This window comes from Lepisosteus oculatus, chromosome 19 (genome assembly GCF_040954835.1).
Source record: "Lepisosteus oculatus isolate fLepOcu1 chromosome 19, fLepOcu1.hap2, whole genome shotgun sequence".
NCBI classification, from domain to species: Eukaryota; Metazoa; Chordata; class Actinopteri; order Semionotiformes; family Lepisosteidae; genus Lepisosteus; species Lepisosteus oculatus.
The window spans coordinates 10,909,388-10,923,057 of NC_090714.1; the positions used below are offsets into that span (position 1 = coordinate 10,909,388).

Below are 13,670 nucleotides of genomic sequence, written 5' to 3' on the forward strand. Positions count from 1 at the left end.
TAATTATTACTTGGAGCCCCGACAAGCACCTGAGGAAGTTAGTGACTCCAACTTCCGCCTACAAATTAGTGTGTGACCGCCATAGCGCGCTAAAATTGAAGACAGGCTGGAGTGCAGTGGAGAGGGACATAAGTTTGGAAAACTTGGAGATAAATCGTCAAACAGGTTTGCAGAAATTTCAGCCGGTGAATTAACTTCAAATGTGTTTAAAACCATGATCTACAGAGGCTGTGTTGACGTCTTCTAGCAGAATTGATATTGGTGCGCTGTTTCTCGACTTTCGGCACTGACGAGAATCATCACGATAGCCTGAAATAGGATAGGCATTTAAAATTTAGGATGAATAACTTGGTTGTCACGATGAGACTACCCGATCAAAAACCTATTGTGGACTGGACTTAAAATGTTTATGCACACTCGATCTCTTTGTTGTGGTAGGAGCGTGTCCGTCATTGAATCCTGCATTTACTTAAAATTGACTTGGATTTAAAATTAAAGCCCCGAGTAAAAAGTCTGGAAACAAGCAAGGAAATGGCGAATAATTTAGTGAAGAAAGGGGTCGTGTGTATAGTAAGCATAGACCTGAGCTGTTTAATTGTGACTGTTAAAGGGCAGCTGAGGTGTGCGTGTGTCCTGGGGGGGTATTATTGATCAGCATAAAACGGAAACATAAAAGAGCCTTGTGCTGAAGCTTCTCAAATCAATGAATGCTTTCTATGTAATTTATCTCAATTCTGTTAATCTGCACCCAAACAGCAAACCCATGGAGGCAGAAGACGTCATTGTTATTAGTGACGATGAAAATGACACTCCAGAAATCTTTGAGGACTCTTCCTTGATGATTTTGGAAGACTGCGCTGATAAAAGAGGTAAAAACCTGGGCAAATGGCCTTAAATTTGCTTAATCTTAACAAAGTGTTAACTTGCAACAGAGGTCACACCTTGGATTTAGTCATTGCAAATGACCCTTTTGGTTCTGGCTGATCTTGAACTAATCCTTTCTGATCACCTACCTGCTCTCTTTGGTTTAGAATTCTCTGTCTCACACTCTTCAGCCTCCACATGTGGAAAATACTGTAAAAACATAATTCTTACATTTCGGAAACGGAAGACTATGTCCTTTGTTCTCTGACTGTAGCCGAAAAGCTGGTCAACACATGAGTCTTTTCTGGAATTGATTACTGCAGCTGTCAGCTTGCTGGGGTGTCTAAATCCTTGCAAATCTCAGTTTGTCCAGAATTTTGGAGCCAGAATCCTGACCAGGTCTTGTGCGAGGGATGACATTACTCCTGCACTGGAGTCCTTGCACTGGCTTCCTCTCCGGTTTTGTGTCGACTAAAAAAATACGCATGCTCTACATAGCTTGGCCTACATTTTAAACCCATGTTTTAATTGTGCTACATTTGTTACTTGTTCTCCTTGTTAAGTTTTTTTTTTTACTGTAAAATGCTTGGAGAATTTACTTTTAAAGAAAATTATATAAAATAAAGATTATTGGAATGATGTAGAACTTGGGCCCTCTATAATTCATGTTTGCCAAAATGTTTCTAATAACAGCAGTTTGTTTAAAAGCAATGTTAAATGTGCACCCTTCTGTTTTTTAAAATAATGATTTTATATATGCTTTTTATTTTTGTATCTATAGTTACTCTGTTAATATGGCAAAGGATTGTAAGGTTCGAATGGAGAGCATATATTGTTGGTAATCCATATGCAATATAACACTGTATTTGGAAAAAAATTACAAAGCCACTATTTACATCTAAATATTATGTTTGTGCAACAGTGATCTTGAGAAGCTTTTTCAAAAAAGTTTTCTTCTATTCCAAACATGTTGACATGAATTCTGGGGTACAGTGTGTTCATCCAGCTCTGACATTTTTTTTTCCATTGTCATTTTCTGCAAGATTCTTCGTTTTTGGAACAGGAAAAATCCAACGAAGTTATTGACGACGAATTGTTAATTACATTTTCTCAAAAGGCTGTGGTCTTGCCCCACGCGCGGTATGACTGCACAACCTATCTTTTCAGGTATGTACAGTGAGCTTTCAGGTTTAAGGAATCTTGTATTGAAACCCGTTACCAGTCCATTATAGCAGCCTCAGAGAGATTCACCTATGGTCATTAAGTACATTACTAGTAATTTATTTGTGTGTGGGTTTGCTGTTGCGCACATCTATTCTGTCAATAATAGATCAATTTATTAAGTCCCTGTGGCCACCTAATTGTGAGTATTTGAAAATGGACACCACGCATTAAGATGTGAGAAATGTATTTTGTTTTTGTAGCAAAACTGAAGCTGAGATGAATGCCCCTGTTGAAGACAATCATAAGTTCTGTGAACAGTGTTATTGCTACATCTGTGATAAGTTAGCATCAGAGGTAAGGATAGGTTTATTGTGACTATATGTGTAGTTTGCTTCCGATGGTGGATCAAGCTCAACTGCTGCTTTAAAATGTCTTAATAAAGCTGTAAAAGTCAGCTGATGTCTTAATAGATGGTATAAATGCAACCAGATTCTTTTTAAGGAGTCTGAAGGGATGGCCATCTGCTGTAATGGCTCAGAAACGGATTAGACATCCCAGATGTTGTGTAAGTTCAGGCTGTCTATAAAACTAGGCATGTCAAGGGGAGGCCGTAACCTTTAGGCTATCAAAAGGTAACACCCCTGCGACACAGGAAATCTAAAATAATGCCTGTGGGGAACTAGTACGTGGATGGACTTTTCTATGGGTTGCCGCCCAACATTTTGCTACTATGCCTCTTATTAAGAAAATGACTTGCGCCTAAAAATGTATCTTAAAAAAACAATTTTGTAAACTGCAACAGATGTCTGTTATCTTTTCTGTAGAAACACTGTGCTGAAGATGCCTAGAGATAAGATCACTTTATTGGCCGTGTACAATTTCTTGCAGTAGGAGTTTCTTTTCACATACCCCAGCTTGCTCTCCATGAGACACACAGATGTTGGAGGGAAGCTTGGGGTCAGACCGCAGGGTCAGCCATTTATACGGCGCCCCTGGAGTAGTTGGGTTTAAGAGCCTTGCTCAGGGGCCCAACGGAGTAGGATTCCTCTGCAGCCGCGGGATTTGAACCGGCAACCTTCCAGCCACAGACGCAGATCCTTAGCAACAGTGCCACCACTCCGCCCCCCTGGATTATGCTAGATGATGCTAATTATTAGAACAGAGGGAGGAGTCTGAGTGAGACTACTTTAAATTAAGATGCATGGTAAACAATGCTAAGGATCTGCGCCTGTGGCTGGAAGGTTGCCAGTTCGTATCCCGCGGCCGGCAGAGGAATCCTACTCCATTGGGCCTCTGAGCAAGGCTCTTAACCCCAACTGCTCCAGGGGCGCTGTATAAATGGCTGACCCTGTGCTCTGACCCCAAGCTTCTCTCGCCCTGCCTGTGTGTCTCATGGAGAGCAAGTTGGGGTATGCGAAAAGACAAATTCCTGATACAAGAAATTGTATATGGCAAATAAAGTGATCTTATGTTCTGCACATTTGTTTTCCCTAAACTTCCTACCTGTAATAGTTCCTGGTGTTTCTTTAGAAATTACTGTGCCACGCACATAGAAAATAAACCACATTCTCAAAACCAAATAAACCACATTCACCCCTCAATTCCAAGTGGAAAATGTGTTACTGTAAGCCTTTTGGAATATCAATGAAGAAGGTGAAGTGTCTTCATAGCAGCTTTAGTCTTATACTAATTCTTTATAATATTTATATATTTAATTTTTCTGTATCCACACTGTACCTCACTTTGCAAACTACATATCTATTTTTTTGCAGTGCCATGTCTGGATTTCCCCTGGAAATTGTCATTGCAATTCCCACAAATGGAGCACCTTCTGGAAGGCATGGAGAGACAAGAAAGCGCTGGGATACCTTGAGATGTTTCATTTTGACCTGCTGGAAGTGGATGCTGACTTGAGACAGGCTGGTGCGTCTCCTCATTGTACCATTTCTAATAATATTAACCCCTTCAACTTTGGTGCCATGTACCAGGCCGATAAACCCATTTGTATGTCGCAGCTTGATGTGCCTGAGATGGTGCCGACGTGTTCAGATCAGCACTGTCCAATTCTGTTCATGGAGTACTGGCCTGTCTCTGTTTTTTCTAAGTTTCTTTATCTCGGCATCTTCTGGAAAGCTGGGAGAAGTCGCATTGGTCCAGTTAAGCCAATAATGGTTTAACTCATTAAGTTGTACCTACAGATAAAGGCTCTCCAGGACATGGATTAGACAGCTCTTCTGGCACAGCGAGAAAATGGTATATGTAAGTCACAGTTTCTGAACATCCACCTTGGAGGAGAGTTGGTTTTAATTCTTCATTACACTCAAACTCTGAACTACCTTGTTGATCCAATTAGTGGATTAACAGGGCTAATATAACGCCTTTCCTCAGTTTTCAGGTGGTCTGTAACGAATCTGAAATCTGAGGGGGGAGGAGTTTGGCTTAAAAAGTTTTTCATTTTCTTTTCAGAATTTCACCTAATGCAGTTTGAAGCCGATTTATCATCCGAGTACAGCAAGTTCTTACAGGGACGGTTGATTTCTCTGGAAAGTCTCTACGCTTGTTCGTGCTACTGCCATGCGGCCATGGCGAAGAAATGCCAGCGGTGCTCTTCGAATCACGCAACCGTGCTCGCTTACGAGTAAGTCTGCAGCCCCGGACCTGGAGAGCCCCAGTCCAGACCGTCTTCCAGGCCTCCGGCTTCTAAAGACTGGTGACGCCTGTAAAGGGTTGAATCGACTAATCTGTCCAATTAAGAGAACTCTGGTTCTTGAAGACTGGAAAGTGCAAGTTGGAGGAGTTGATTTAATAGTGACCTGCAAAACCTGATGAATTGGGGCTCTCCAGGACCAGGGTTAAAGATCCCTGGTTTATAGAATTTTTTACAAATGTGAAAGCTTTTTTTTCCCTCAGTTTCAGTCTTTCATAGCCATATTATAACATTGGGTATACATAGCAATATGTGCAGTTTGGGGTGTTGCGTCGCGGAGAGCTGGATATCGGAGGGCCTGGTGTCTTCTGGGTGTTTCTCCACCCACCTTCACAGCTGGTCTGATTCCTTAATAATTACTGCACTCTGAGGTGATTTATAGGTAGCTCCTTCTTGAATGAAGTGAATGTCTTGGGTAATCGGCTGTAATCCGATTTAGAAAATTTGGTTAACTGTTCAATTTGCTACTTGGGTTGGAACAAAAACCAATAGATGCAAGACCCTCCAGGGACTGAGCTTGAGAGCCCAGGGCAGGTGTCAAGATGAGAAAGGTCAGTTGGACCCACAGACGTCTCCCTTGCCATTCCCAGATTCTTTTGCCTTTCTCCACACTTGTTCTTTTTATTTAACGATGAAAGGGTTAACAGATGTTACTTATACAAAATAATTTTCTGCTTTCACCTCTTATATAATTATTTACATTATGTCAGTATGTGAGATCTTCTTTCACAGGATAAAATCGGGTCTCGGAAGGGTCTTAAATTCAATGCAGGTGTGCCAGTATTTGCTAAACCTCTCCGTCTGTAGTCTCGGAAAAAGGTTTCTTTTCCATTATATCAATTCCTGCACAGAACTGGTCCATTTAAGGGTTAAATGTAATTTTGGGCATGACTGGAATACTTATAAATGAGTTGCTCCTTGCTTTCCACTGAAGCTCCAGCTGCTTCCTTTTTGTTTTGCTTAAATTTTAGAACTGATTAAAGTTCTTTTTTTTTTTTTTCCAACAAAACTTCCACAACTGGAGAACTTGTAGAGCTTTGTTGAAATCTGCATACGTTCTTCCACTGATCCTCGGAAAGTTTGATCATTGTCTTCTTTTCCCCCTGTTTTATTTTAATATCTCCTCAGCTATTCCGAAGTGCACAAGATTGTATTCCTGTTCTTGGATAAAGCAGAGAGAGAAAAAGCAAGAAAATCTGCAGTAATGTTGCTGGGAGCAGCCAAATATATTGTAGCACACAAGCAACCATCTAGGTATGTTGTACATCATGAATTCATTTTTGACCACAATGTGCAAGGTCTGTGAAGGGAAATGGTAAACCTCTGAAGGTATTTCTTGCTTTTGCAGTAACGCTGTCTTGATCTGTTTTCTAACATACTGTAGCATGATGTGATCTTCCACATTTTCTGGTTGGTTTCCCTACCTAGTGGTATTGAATATTTGTGTATATTGTTTTTCAAGTCAATGTGATAATTTCCCACAGAAAATACCACAAATAGGAAATCTAATAGTTTATGCATATTCCTAAGAACATTCATTTAAATGACTTAATTTTTTTGTACAGCCTTTGTTTATCAAGCAATACAGATTATAGAGCACGTGCTTCTGAAGCCATCCCTTTATTGCTGTTAAGGTAAGTCCTGTTTATTGTACAGTTGAAGTTCTATTAAATATAACTACTCAAAGAAGTGGTAGTAGTTATATCTCCTCAGTCACATCTAAATCCTGTTAATATCGGTACACAGGCTGCAATGAACAAGGAGAGTTTAATTCCACACTGAAAAGTAGAACAAAAAATATTGATCTTTCTGCTTTTCAGTGTGGCTTTAACCTCTACATGTGCCTTATTAGAACGTATGCTAACCTTAAGTTTGGTTGTGGTCATCAACCCTGAATCACACTGCATAGGGAAGCTTTTTATATTATAGGGTGATTGTCTCATAATGAATCCATTGAGTGAAAATGTATGTATTTCAAAGTTGGTTTTGACGGCTATTTATCACCAAGTACTAAACATAGCCATCTGAGCAGACTGCTTTCTGACAGTCCATGCTGATCATGTACTGTATCTGCAGTGGAAAGGTGTCGGTTTGTATGTGGTGAAATAACACTCTTTGGAAAATCGCACAGGTTCTAGATGCAGAGCATGCTGACTGGCTGTTTTACCGTGGAATTTCTCACTTGGAAATTCATTTGAACACTTGCGAATAAGTAAAATCTGATTTTTTTTTTTTCATTGCTATGATAAAACTTTTGTTTGTTGCAGGATTACCAATATACTTCAGACTTTACTGGTTACCTCTGATTTCAGTCCCTCGTTTTCAAAGAAGCTAAAAACATTCGTTCAGTCACTTGTTCTGCCAGCTAATTGCACATCGTTTTATAATAGGTAAGCTTTACCTTAGTCAAAGATCAATGCTATAATATTGTGATCACTTTGAAATGTTATAAACGGCTTTGTAAAACTTGTCTGGTGAGGCACTGTGTCACAGTGGACAGCATTGCTGCCTCACAGCACCAGGGTCCAGGGTTCATTTCCAGACCTTTGGTGCTGTCTGTGTGGAGTTTGTATGTTCTTAATTGGTTAATTGGTTTCTGGGAAGATTCTCACTGGTGTGTGTGTGTGAAGGACTGGCATCCCATCCAGGATGTACCCCTCCTTGTGCCCATTGCCAGGATAGGTTCTGGCTCCCCTGCGATCCTGAATTGGATGACATTCTAGTAGAAAATGGATGAATGAACACTTCTCGGTGGTCTGATCATGTTCTCGCACGTTTTGTTAACGGTGTGATCGGAGAAAGTCTACCAGCCTTGAGAGGTTTGCCCGGATTTGTGTTCCAGCGTCAACGTCATCCCCTGGGACGATGCTTTACTGTCGGCTGTCCTGAGAGGACAGAACATCTCTGGGGAGCGAATTGTGAAGGGAAGGAAAGAGACCCTGTTTGAGCCCATACAGGTGGTGAAGACCAGGGTGGCGAAACTCAAGGAGCAACAGAAGTAAGGCACTGCCAGTTCTTTAAAACATGGTTGGCACATTCTTCTTTTTACTACAAAAAAGTCCAGTTTAGTTCTTAGCCAAGACGAGAACAGCAAGACACTTAAAATGCGATGTTCCTGGAGACCTAGTTTCTTGCAAGCTCTGCTGTGTAGGAAGCTACTGTGAACATTTTAATTTTTTCTTCTCAGGTACAGGGAGCTGGCTCGATACCTCAAGGTTGTGAAAAGCACTGAGAAGGCTTGGTAAGTACAAGTGTAGACTTTCCGGTTTTAAATTCTTAGGATGACATTTCTTTCGCATTGCCATCAACGGATTCTGATTGCCCGACTTTCAGATCTTTTAAGGCTGGTAGAATTTGTCTGATCATGCCATTAATGAAACCTGCTGGCACACAATGAGACCACGGACAAGCTTCTCTTTTCCGAACATTTAATCAAATTTAGGGTTGTGAGGGAGTTGGAGCCTGTCTGAGCTTGCAATGGGCACAAGACAGGATGGGAAGCCAGTCCATGCCAGGGCACACAGGTGCAAACACACACTCACGCCAGGGCACTTTTCCTAGAAGGCATTTGACCTTATTGTGTATCTTTGGACTGTGGGGAGGGGTACTGGACCACTTCAGCATTTTAATTCAGGGGTCTCTGACCCTTGTCCCAGGGAGCCCCAGTCCACTTCATTTTGAAAAATGGGTAAGACTGATGAATCAAGGAAGTAATCTGTTCAGTTATGAAACTTTTGGTGTCTGAAGGGTGAGTTGTACTAAACGATCTCTGCTTCCTTTAGAAATGGTTGACTGAATGGAATATGCAAGGACTAATTCATAACTGCAACAGGTGTCTTTGTACCTGGACAGCCCTACAGAAACTCTCCAGACCAGGGCTGGTGGTTCTTGATCTAATGTATATAAACCTCAGGTGCAAAATCTAGTCCTTGGTCAATTTATGTCATTAAATAAGTGCAGATTTTCATCCCATATCTACAATTCCTGCAGTCCTCCAGGACTGAAGTTGTTCATCACTGGTATAAATCCTTTTTTTATTCCAAGCCACTGGCATGACCTGGAAAAAGCTGAGCATTTAGTGTGGGGTTCTCCAGGTCTGATCTTTTAAGGGTAATAGTGCAGCAGGTTTTATTTAAACTAAGCTTAAGCCTGAGATGCACTAATTTAACCCTCTTCTAGATATGTTGTGCTGGTCATGCTATAAGGAGACCTGCAAAACCTGCTGAATTATTGTACTCTGGGGCCAGATTTCTGGTGGATGAGTTCTAGTTTGGTACTAAATTTAGTACCTGCAAATGTACCCATGTCAATAAAACCCCTCTGCTATTTCTACTGGAGATCAATGGAATCCTTATTCACACTGATCTCTGAGGACATGCACAGTACAACAGACAACATCACCCGATGTAGATGCATTGCAAACATAATGAATAATAACAACCAGGAACAATAAATATGTGGTAGTGGGTGGAAAAAGAACATGGTAGACCATGCAAAAAGTGCATAGTGTAGATGTGTATTGCAGCTGTTGAGGATGTGTACTGTGGTACGGTAAAAGCTGTTCTTGAGTCAAGTGGTCTGTGCTTTAATAGTGCGGTACTGCTTGCCTAGGGGCAGGGAGGAGAACAGTTTAGTTCAGTCTAGTGTTGACATTTGGACTGAAGTGTCAATGAATCAGCTGGTTACAGCTTCTTCACGAGACATTGTCAGACTTGTCTTAACTTTTAAATAAAACTCTGGTCCAGTAGTATATGTACAGTGGTCTAGTTAGTAGCTTGGGCCCCCTTTTTCGAATTTTTAAAAGGATTTTGTTTTTTGTTTTTTCGTAGTTTACAAAGCATGAGGGATTACTTGCCGCTCTTCTTGTGCAAGGCTGGGGAGTTCATGTTGGCAAGCGACAGTTTTTTCTTCAACTCGGCTGCGTTTTGCTGCATTGCCTGTCGGCTGAGTCCCATGCAGTTCGGCGTGTACCTGAAAATCCTGCGCAGTGGACAAGTGCTGGAGCCGTGTGCCTCGGCGAAGTGGGAATTAGTCAAAGGTTACTCGAGGCAATTTGCACCCTTTGAGGAAAAGAACGGAGTTAATAAACCCTTCGGTTTGTTTAACTCCGTATGTGCAGTATGATTTTTTTTTTTATAATGTTCAATTTTTCTTTTTTGCTTTAGGTGCCAAGCCTCTGAAGAAGTGTGATCTTATCAAGACTGGCATTAGAATAATGAACTACAACTCGGCAGTGTTCAGTCATGTAAGAACTGTTAATGTTTCTCACCCACATTCATGCTATGCATATAAAAATGTATTATTCTGGACAAAAGGCTCCAAAAGCCACATCCTAATGTTGAGGTGCTGCTTTTTCAGCAGCAATTGCTGAAAGTATTTCAACAAGTTGCTTGTGTCTGTACCAGAAAAGCCTTCTTCCCGTTTTGCTTTTGTATGTGGTAAGAATAATGTGAAGCATTGATGCATTTGTATTAGCCTGCAAGCTGGGCGGATCTCATCCAGGCAGCGTGCAGCTCTGAGGAGTTGGCAGAAGGTGGCCTTTTCACCTGTGTGTCATTGCAAGAACCCGATGAAGGATTTCAGCAGGTAGAGATCTTCAGTTATTGTCCTAGCTGACTGTCCGTGAACTTAACATGTGTCTCCTATAATGAGTTGAGTTCTCATTTCTCATCTCCTAAAATATTGTGACCCTTTGTCATGGTGCTTAAGTATTTTCCTTCAATATGATTTTATTAATAACGTATAATAACTTGATTTTTCTCCCCATTTGCAATGTCTGGTGACTACCTTAAGGAATAGCTACCTTAAGAGCACACTCCTTTCCTATCTTAATGAAGCCTGCACTAAAAATGATTAGCTCATTAATTCAAAGGGGAACTGTGGTTCTGATTTCTCAGACTGGTTATTAAAATTTCAGACACAAAATAAATTCATATAGAATATATTATATAGGTATAGAAAAAAAATACGATTTAACCACAAAATCGTGAACTTTGTGAAAGTACCAGAAGTCACCAAGTTGTCACAAACCCCCGGTCTCACCACGGGTGAGAGCGAGAGTTCCCACGAATTGTGACATGATGCGCCCTTCCCGCTCACTAGTCACATCACGCTAGTCACTGTAAAGACTAATGTAGTGTGATGTAAAGACTGTGTGGCAGATTTCACTGCAGAAAGTTTCCAACGTGATCTGCGTGCAGAGTTAACAATGTTTGTTAATTGGAAATCGGGAGCAATATTTCTATTGGATTCAAAGAGATCTATTCACAAGCCTGTTTGTTTACAATGTAATAGGGCTGCCACACATCGCTGGAAGGTTTGTTGCCTCATTCTGAATCCCAGAACATGGCACTGCGCATACATGGATATTTAGTCAATATTGTGATATAAATTGGAGGTTTTACAGGTTACTGTGTGAATTTGATTTTTATTGTGATAGGAAATGCACTTATCGATGTTGATTCTTTCTAACCCCGAAATAGAAAATAACATTGCAGTTCCCCTTTAAAATAAAGGGGAAGAATTAAATGCCTGTTTATTTCGAGTATGGTCAGGTTTTGGCTGTAAGATTGCTTGTGGAATGTGGGCATACGAAGACGTGTTATTAAGAGCTGAGTAATTCTGCATCTTATTTTTCCAGCACATGATGTCCAATTAATTCTGGTTTTACCTGCTCTTTCTTTTCACAGAAAACAAGAGAAATTGCCAGTGGTCTTATTGAGGATCTTAAAGCAAATCAAAGCATCAGCATTCCAAGACATTTTTACAAGGTGACTCATCTTTAATCAAAGCAGTGTTTTTGTTTCAAGCACTCATTAGTACTTGGCTGCACAAGATTTATTTTCAGTGCTTTTGTAAAGCATGTTTGAAGTCATTGCACCCAGTTTCTTCCCTTCTGCATTACGAGTTGCAGGAAAACCTTGTTTTTTCTGATGCTTCATCCACTTCATTTGTGAATTTTAAAAATATAGCTTGCACGTAATGTTTTTTTCACAGATTATTCAGGATGGTAAATAAGATGCATTATTTTTAATTTTATTTTTCACCCTATAGCAATTCCCAGACCAGACTCTCCTGATGCTGGTTACTCAATCCCTGGCCTATAGACTGACTGTTCCCCAGAGGATTTCTGTCCTCGTTATTGTGATGGCTTTTAAGGTATAGAAATCGCTGTATTTCACTTTAACTTAAAATGAAGTTATAATAATGATTTATTTTATATAGCGCCTTTAAAGGTGGCTTCTCAAAGTGCTTTATAGAATGACAACAGCAACAAGAACAATAAAAAACACACAAGATAAACACGATGCGAATACACAGAGGAAACAGTAGATGGTGGTACTAAGTACAGTAGGAGCAGAGGAGTAAAGAACCAGTTAAGTAAAGGCTCTTCTAAAGAAGGTTTTGAGTCCTGGATTTGAAGGAGTTTAGAGAAGGTGACTCTCTGATTCCTTGGGGAGAGAGTTCCAGAGCTTTGGGGCATAACAGGAGAAGGCCCTGTTACCCATAGAATGTAGATGGGCTTGGGGGACAGTTAGGAGACCAGAATTAGAGGAGCAAAGGTTGCCAGGTGGGGAGTAGGGCGATAATAGATCAGACATGTACTGAGGTGCCAAGCCATGCAGAGCCTTATAGGTGAGCATGAGGATTTTGAAGTCGACATGGCACTTGACAGGAAGCCAGTGCAAGGACTCCAGGACAGGAGTAATGTGAGCACTTGCGCTAGACCTGGTCAGGAGTTTGTTCAATGTGGATTTGGATGCCCCAGCCGTAATTTTCTTGTTTGTGTCAAGTGTTCTGCAAAAAATCTTGCAGATTGTGCCAGTAAAGCATTCTAATTTCTGTTACTATTTCTAGTTCAAGAGATATACATGATTGGTAGTAAACAATCATATGAAGTGGACTGATTTTTTTTCTTTACATTGATTTCAGCAAAATATCTGGGCGCTGAAATTCCTCTTCCGAAGTCTCAGTGTAAGCCCCGATGCCCTGGTTGTATTTGTTGATAGCCTCCTTGAGGATCTTTACAAGGATAATCTGCTGCTTTTCAGGTATTGCTGCCATTATGAGAGGCATAATAGATTGTCTATTTTTAAATTGCTAGTTACTTCAGCCCTTTAGGGGGTGTGCAAGCGATTCATTTTTCCGATGTTTTTTCCTTTGTTACTGGTACATTAAATCGCCTGAGGAGTACGACTTGGTAGTGCCATCCGGGGAATTCTGCATGCACTGCTGGCATCCTGTCTCCTCCCACTGTTTAGGTGCCAGCCACGTACAGTACTTCATATGAATGTGTCCTAAAAGTGGACTGGTGTCCCATCCAGTGTGGCTTGGCTGTCCCCCGTGTCTCCTGTTTAAGTCCTGTTTTCCCACAACCCTCTTGGGATAATGGAGAAACTCTTTTCTGCTGGCCCTGTACAATTGAGACTCCACTTTCCCTTTTTTCCCCAGAAAGTGCAGTGACACAGACTACGAGTTCATCAGCGATTTCATCTTCTTCTGCCTGTCGTGCAGCTGCTCCTCTGTGGTGCAAGTGAGCCAACGACTTGTCGACAGTTTCTTGTATCAGTGGAATGAGTAAGATATTTTTTTTTTCCCTGTCTAACGTGTAGCAAATTATTTTGACTAAAATGTCTTCTAAAAAAGCCATATCCTCTTAAATAGCCAATTTTCTTTTTGGTAATGCAAACATGTGCATAGATTTTCCAGTTGTTTTTCAATCTCCACTCTCCAGCCCATATGTCGTGTGCTTATCGGAATAATTCTGCAAGTGCAATTTTAGACTTGAATTTATCAGCCTTTTCATACAGTTCATGTTTAATTTTTTGACATTGTATATGTGCTTTTTTTTAAAAATGTTCCAGGCGGCGGTTTCGCTGGCAGTTCTACCTTGGCTCAAAGCTTCAAAGATCTGTAAGGAATCTATTTTTTCCTT

General features: G+C 40.8%; 1 protein-coding gene across 5 annotated transcripts in view; it reads left to right on the forward strand.

The window, feature by feature from the left end:
- LOC107079035 (uncharacterized) overlaps positions 1–13,670 on the forward strand; it is a 20,827-nt gene continuing 7,157 nt past the window's right edge. For 2 of the 5 annotated variants that reach the window (XM_069180672.1, XM_015360333.2), the window contains exons 1-19: positions 1–165; positions 757–869; positions 1,908–2,031; positions 2,289–2,382; positions 3,801–3,951; positions 4,495–4,666; positions 5,864–5,989; positions 6,301–6,369; positions 7,003–7,125; positions 7,578–7,733; positions 7,923–7,976; positions 9,565–9,773; positions 9,901–9,980; positions 10,211–10,321; positions 11,425–11,505; positions 11,789–11,893; positions 12,668–12,786; positions 13,187–13,312; positions 13,600–13,648. In XM_069180672.1, the coding sequence (XP_069036773.1) occupies positions 764–869; positions 1,908–2,031; positions 2,289–2,382; positions 3,801–3,951; positions 4,495–4,666; positions 5,864–5,989; positions 6,301–6,369; positions 7,003–7,125; positions 7,578–7,733; positions 7,923–7,976; positions 9,565–9,773; positions 9,901–9,980; positions 10,211–10,321; positions 11,425–11,505; positions 11,789–11,893; positions 12,668–12,786; positions 13,187–13,312; positions 13,600–13,648 (2,055 nt within the window). In that variant the 5' untranslated portion in view covers positions 1–165; positions 757–763. Of the gene's footprint in view, positions 262–756; positions 870–1,907; positions 2,032–2,288; positions 2,383–3,800; positions 3,952–4,494; positions 4,667–5,863; positions 5,990–6,300; positions 6,370–7,002; positions 7,126–7,577; positions 7,734–7,922; positions 7,977–9,564; positions 9,774–9,900; positions 9,981–10,210; positions 10,322–11,424; positions 11,506–11,788; positions 11,894–12,667; positions 12,787–13,186; positions 13,313–13,599; positions 13,649–13,670 lie in introns of all 5 variants that reach the window. The other 3 variants (XM_069180671.1, XM_015360331.2, XM_015360332.2) reach the window with 3 other exon arrangements.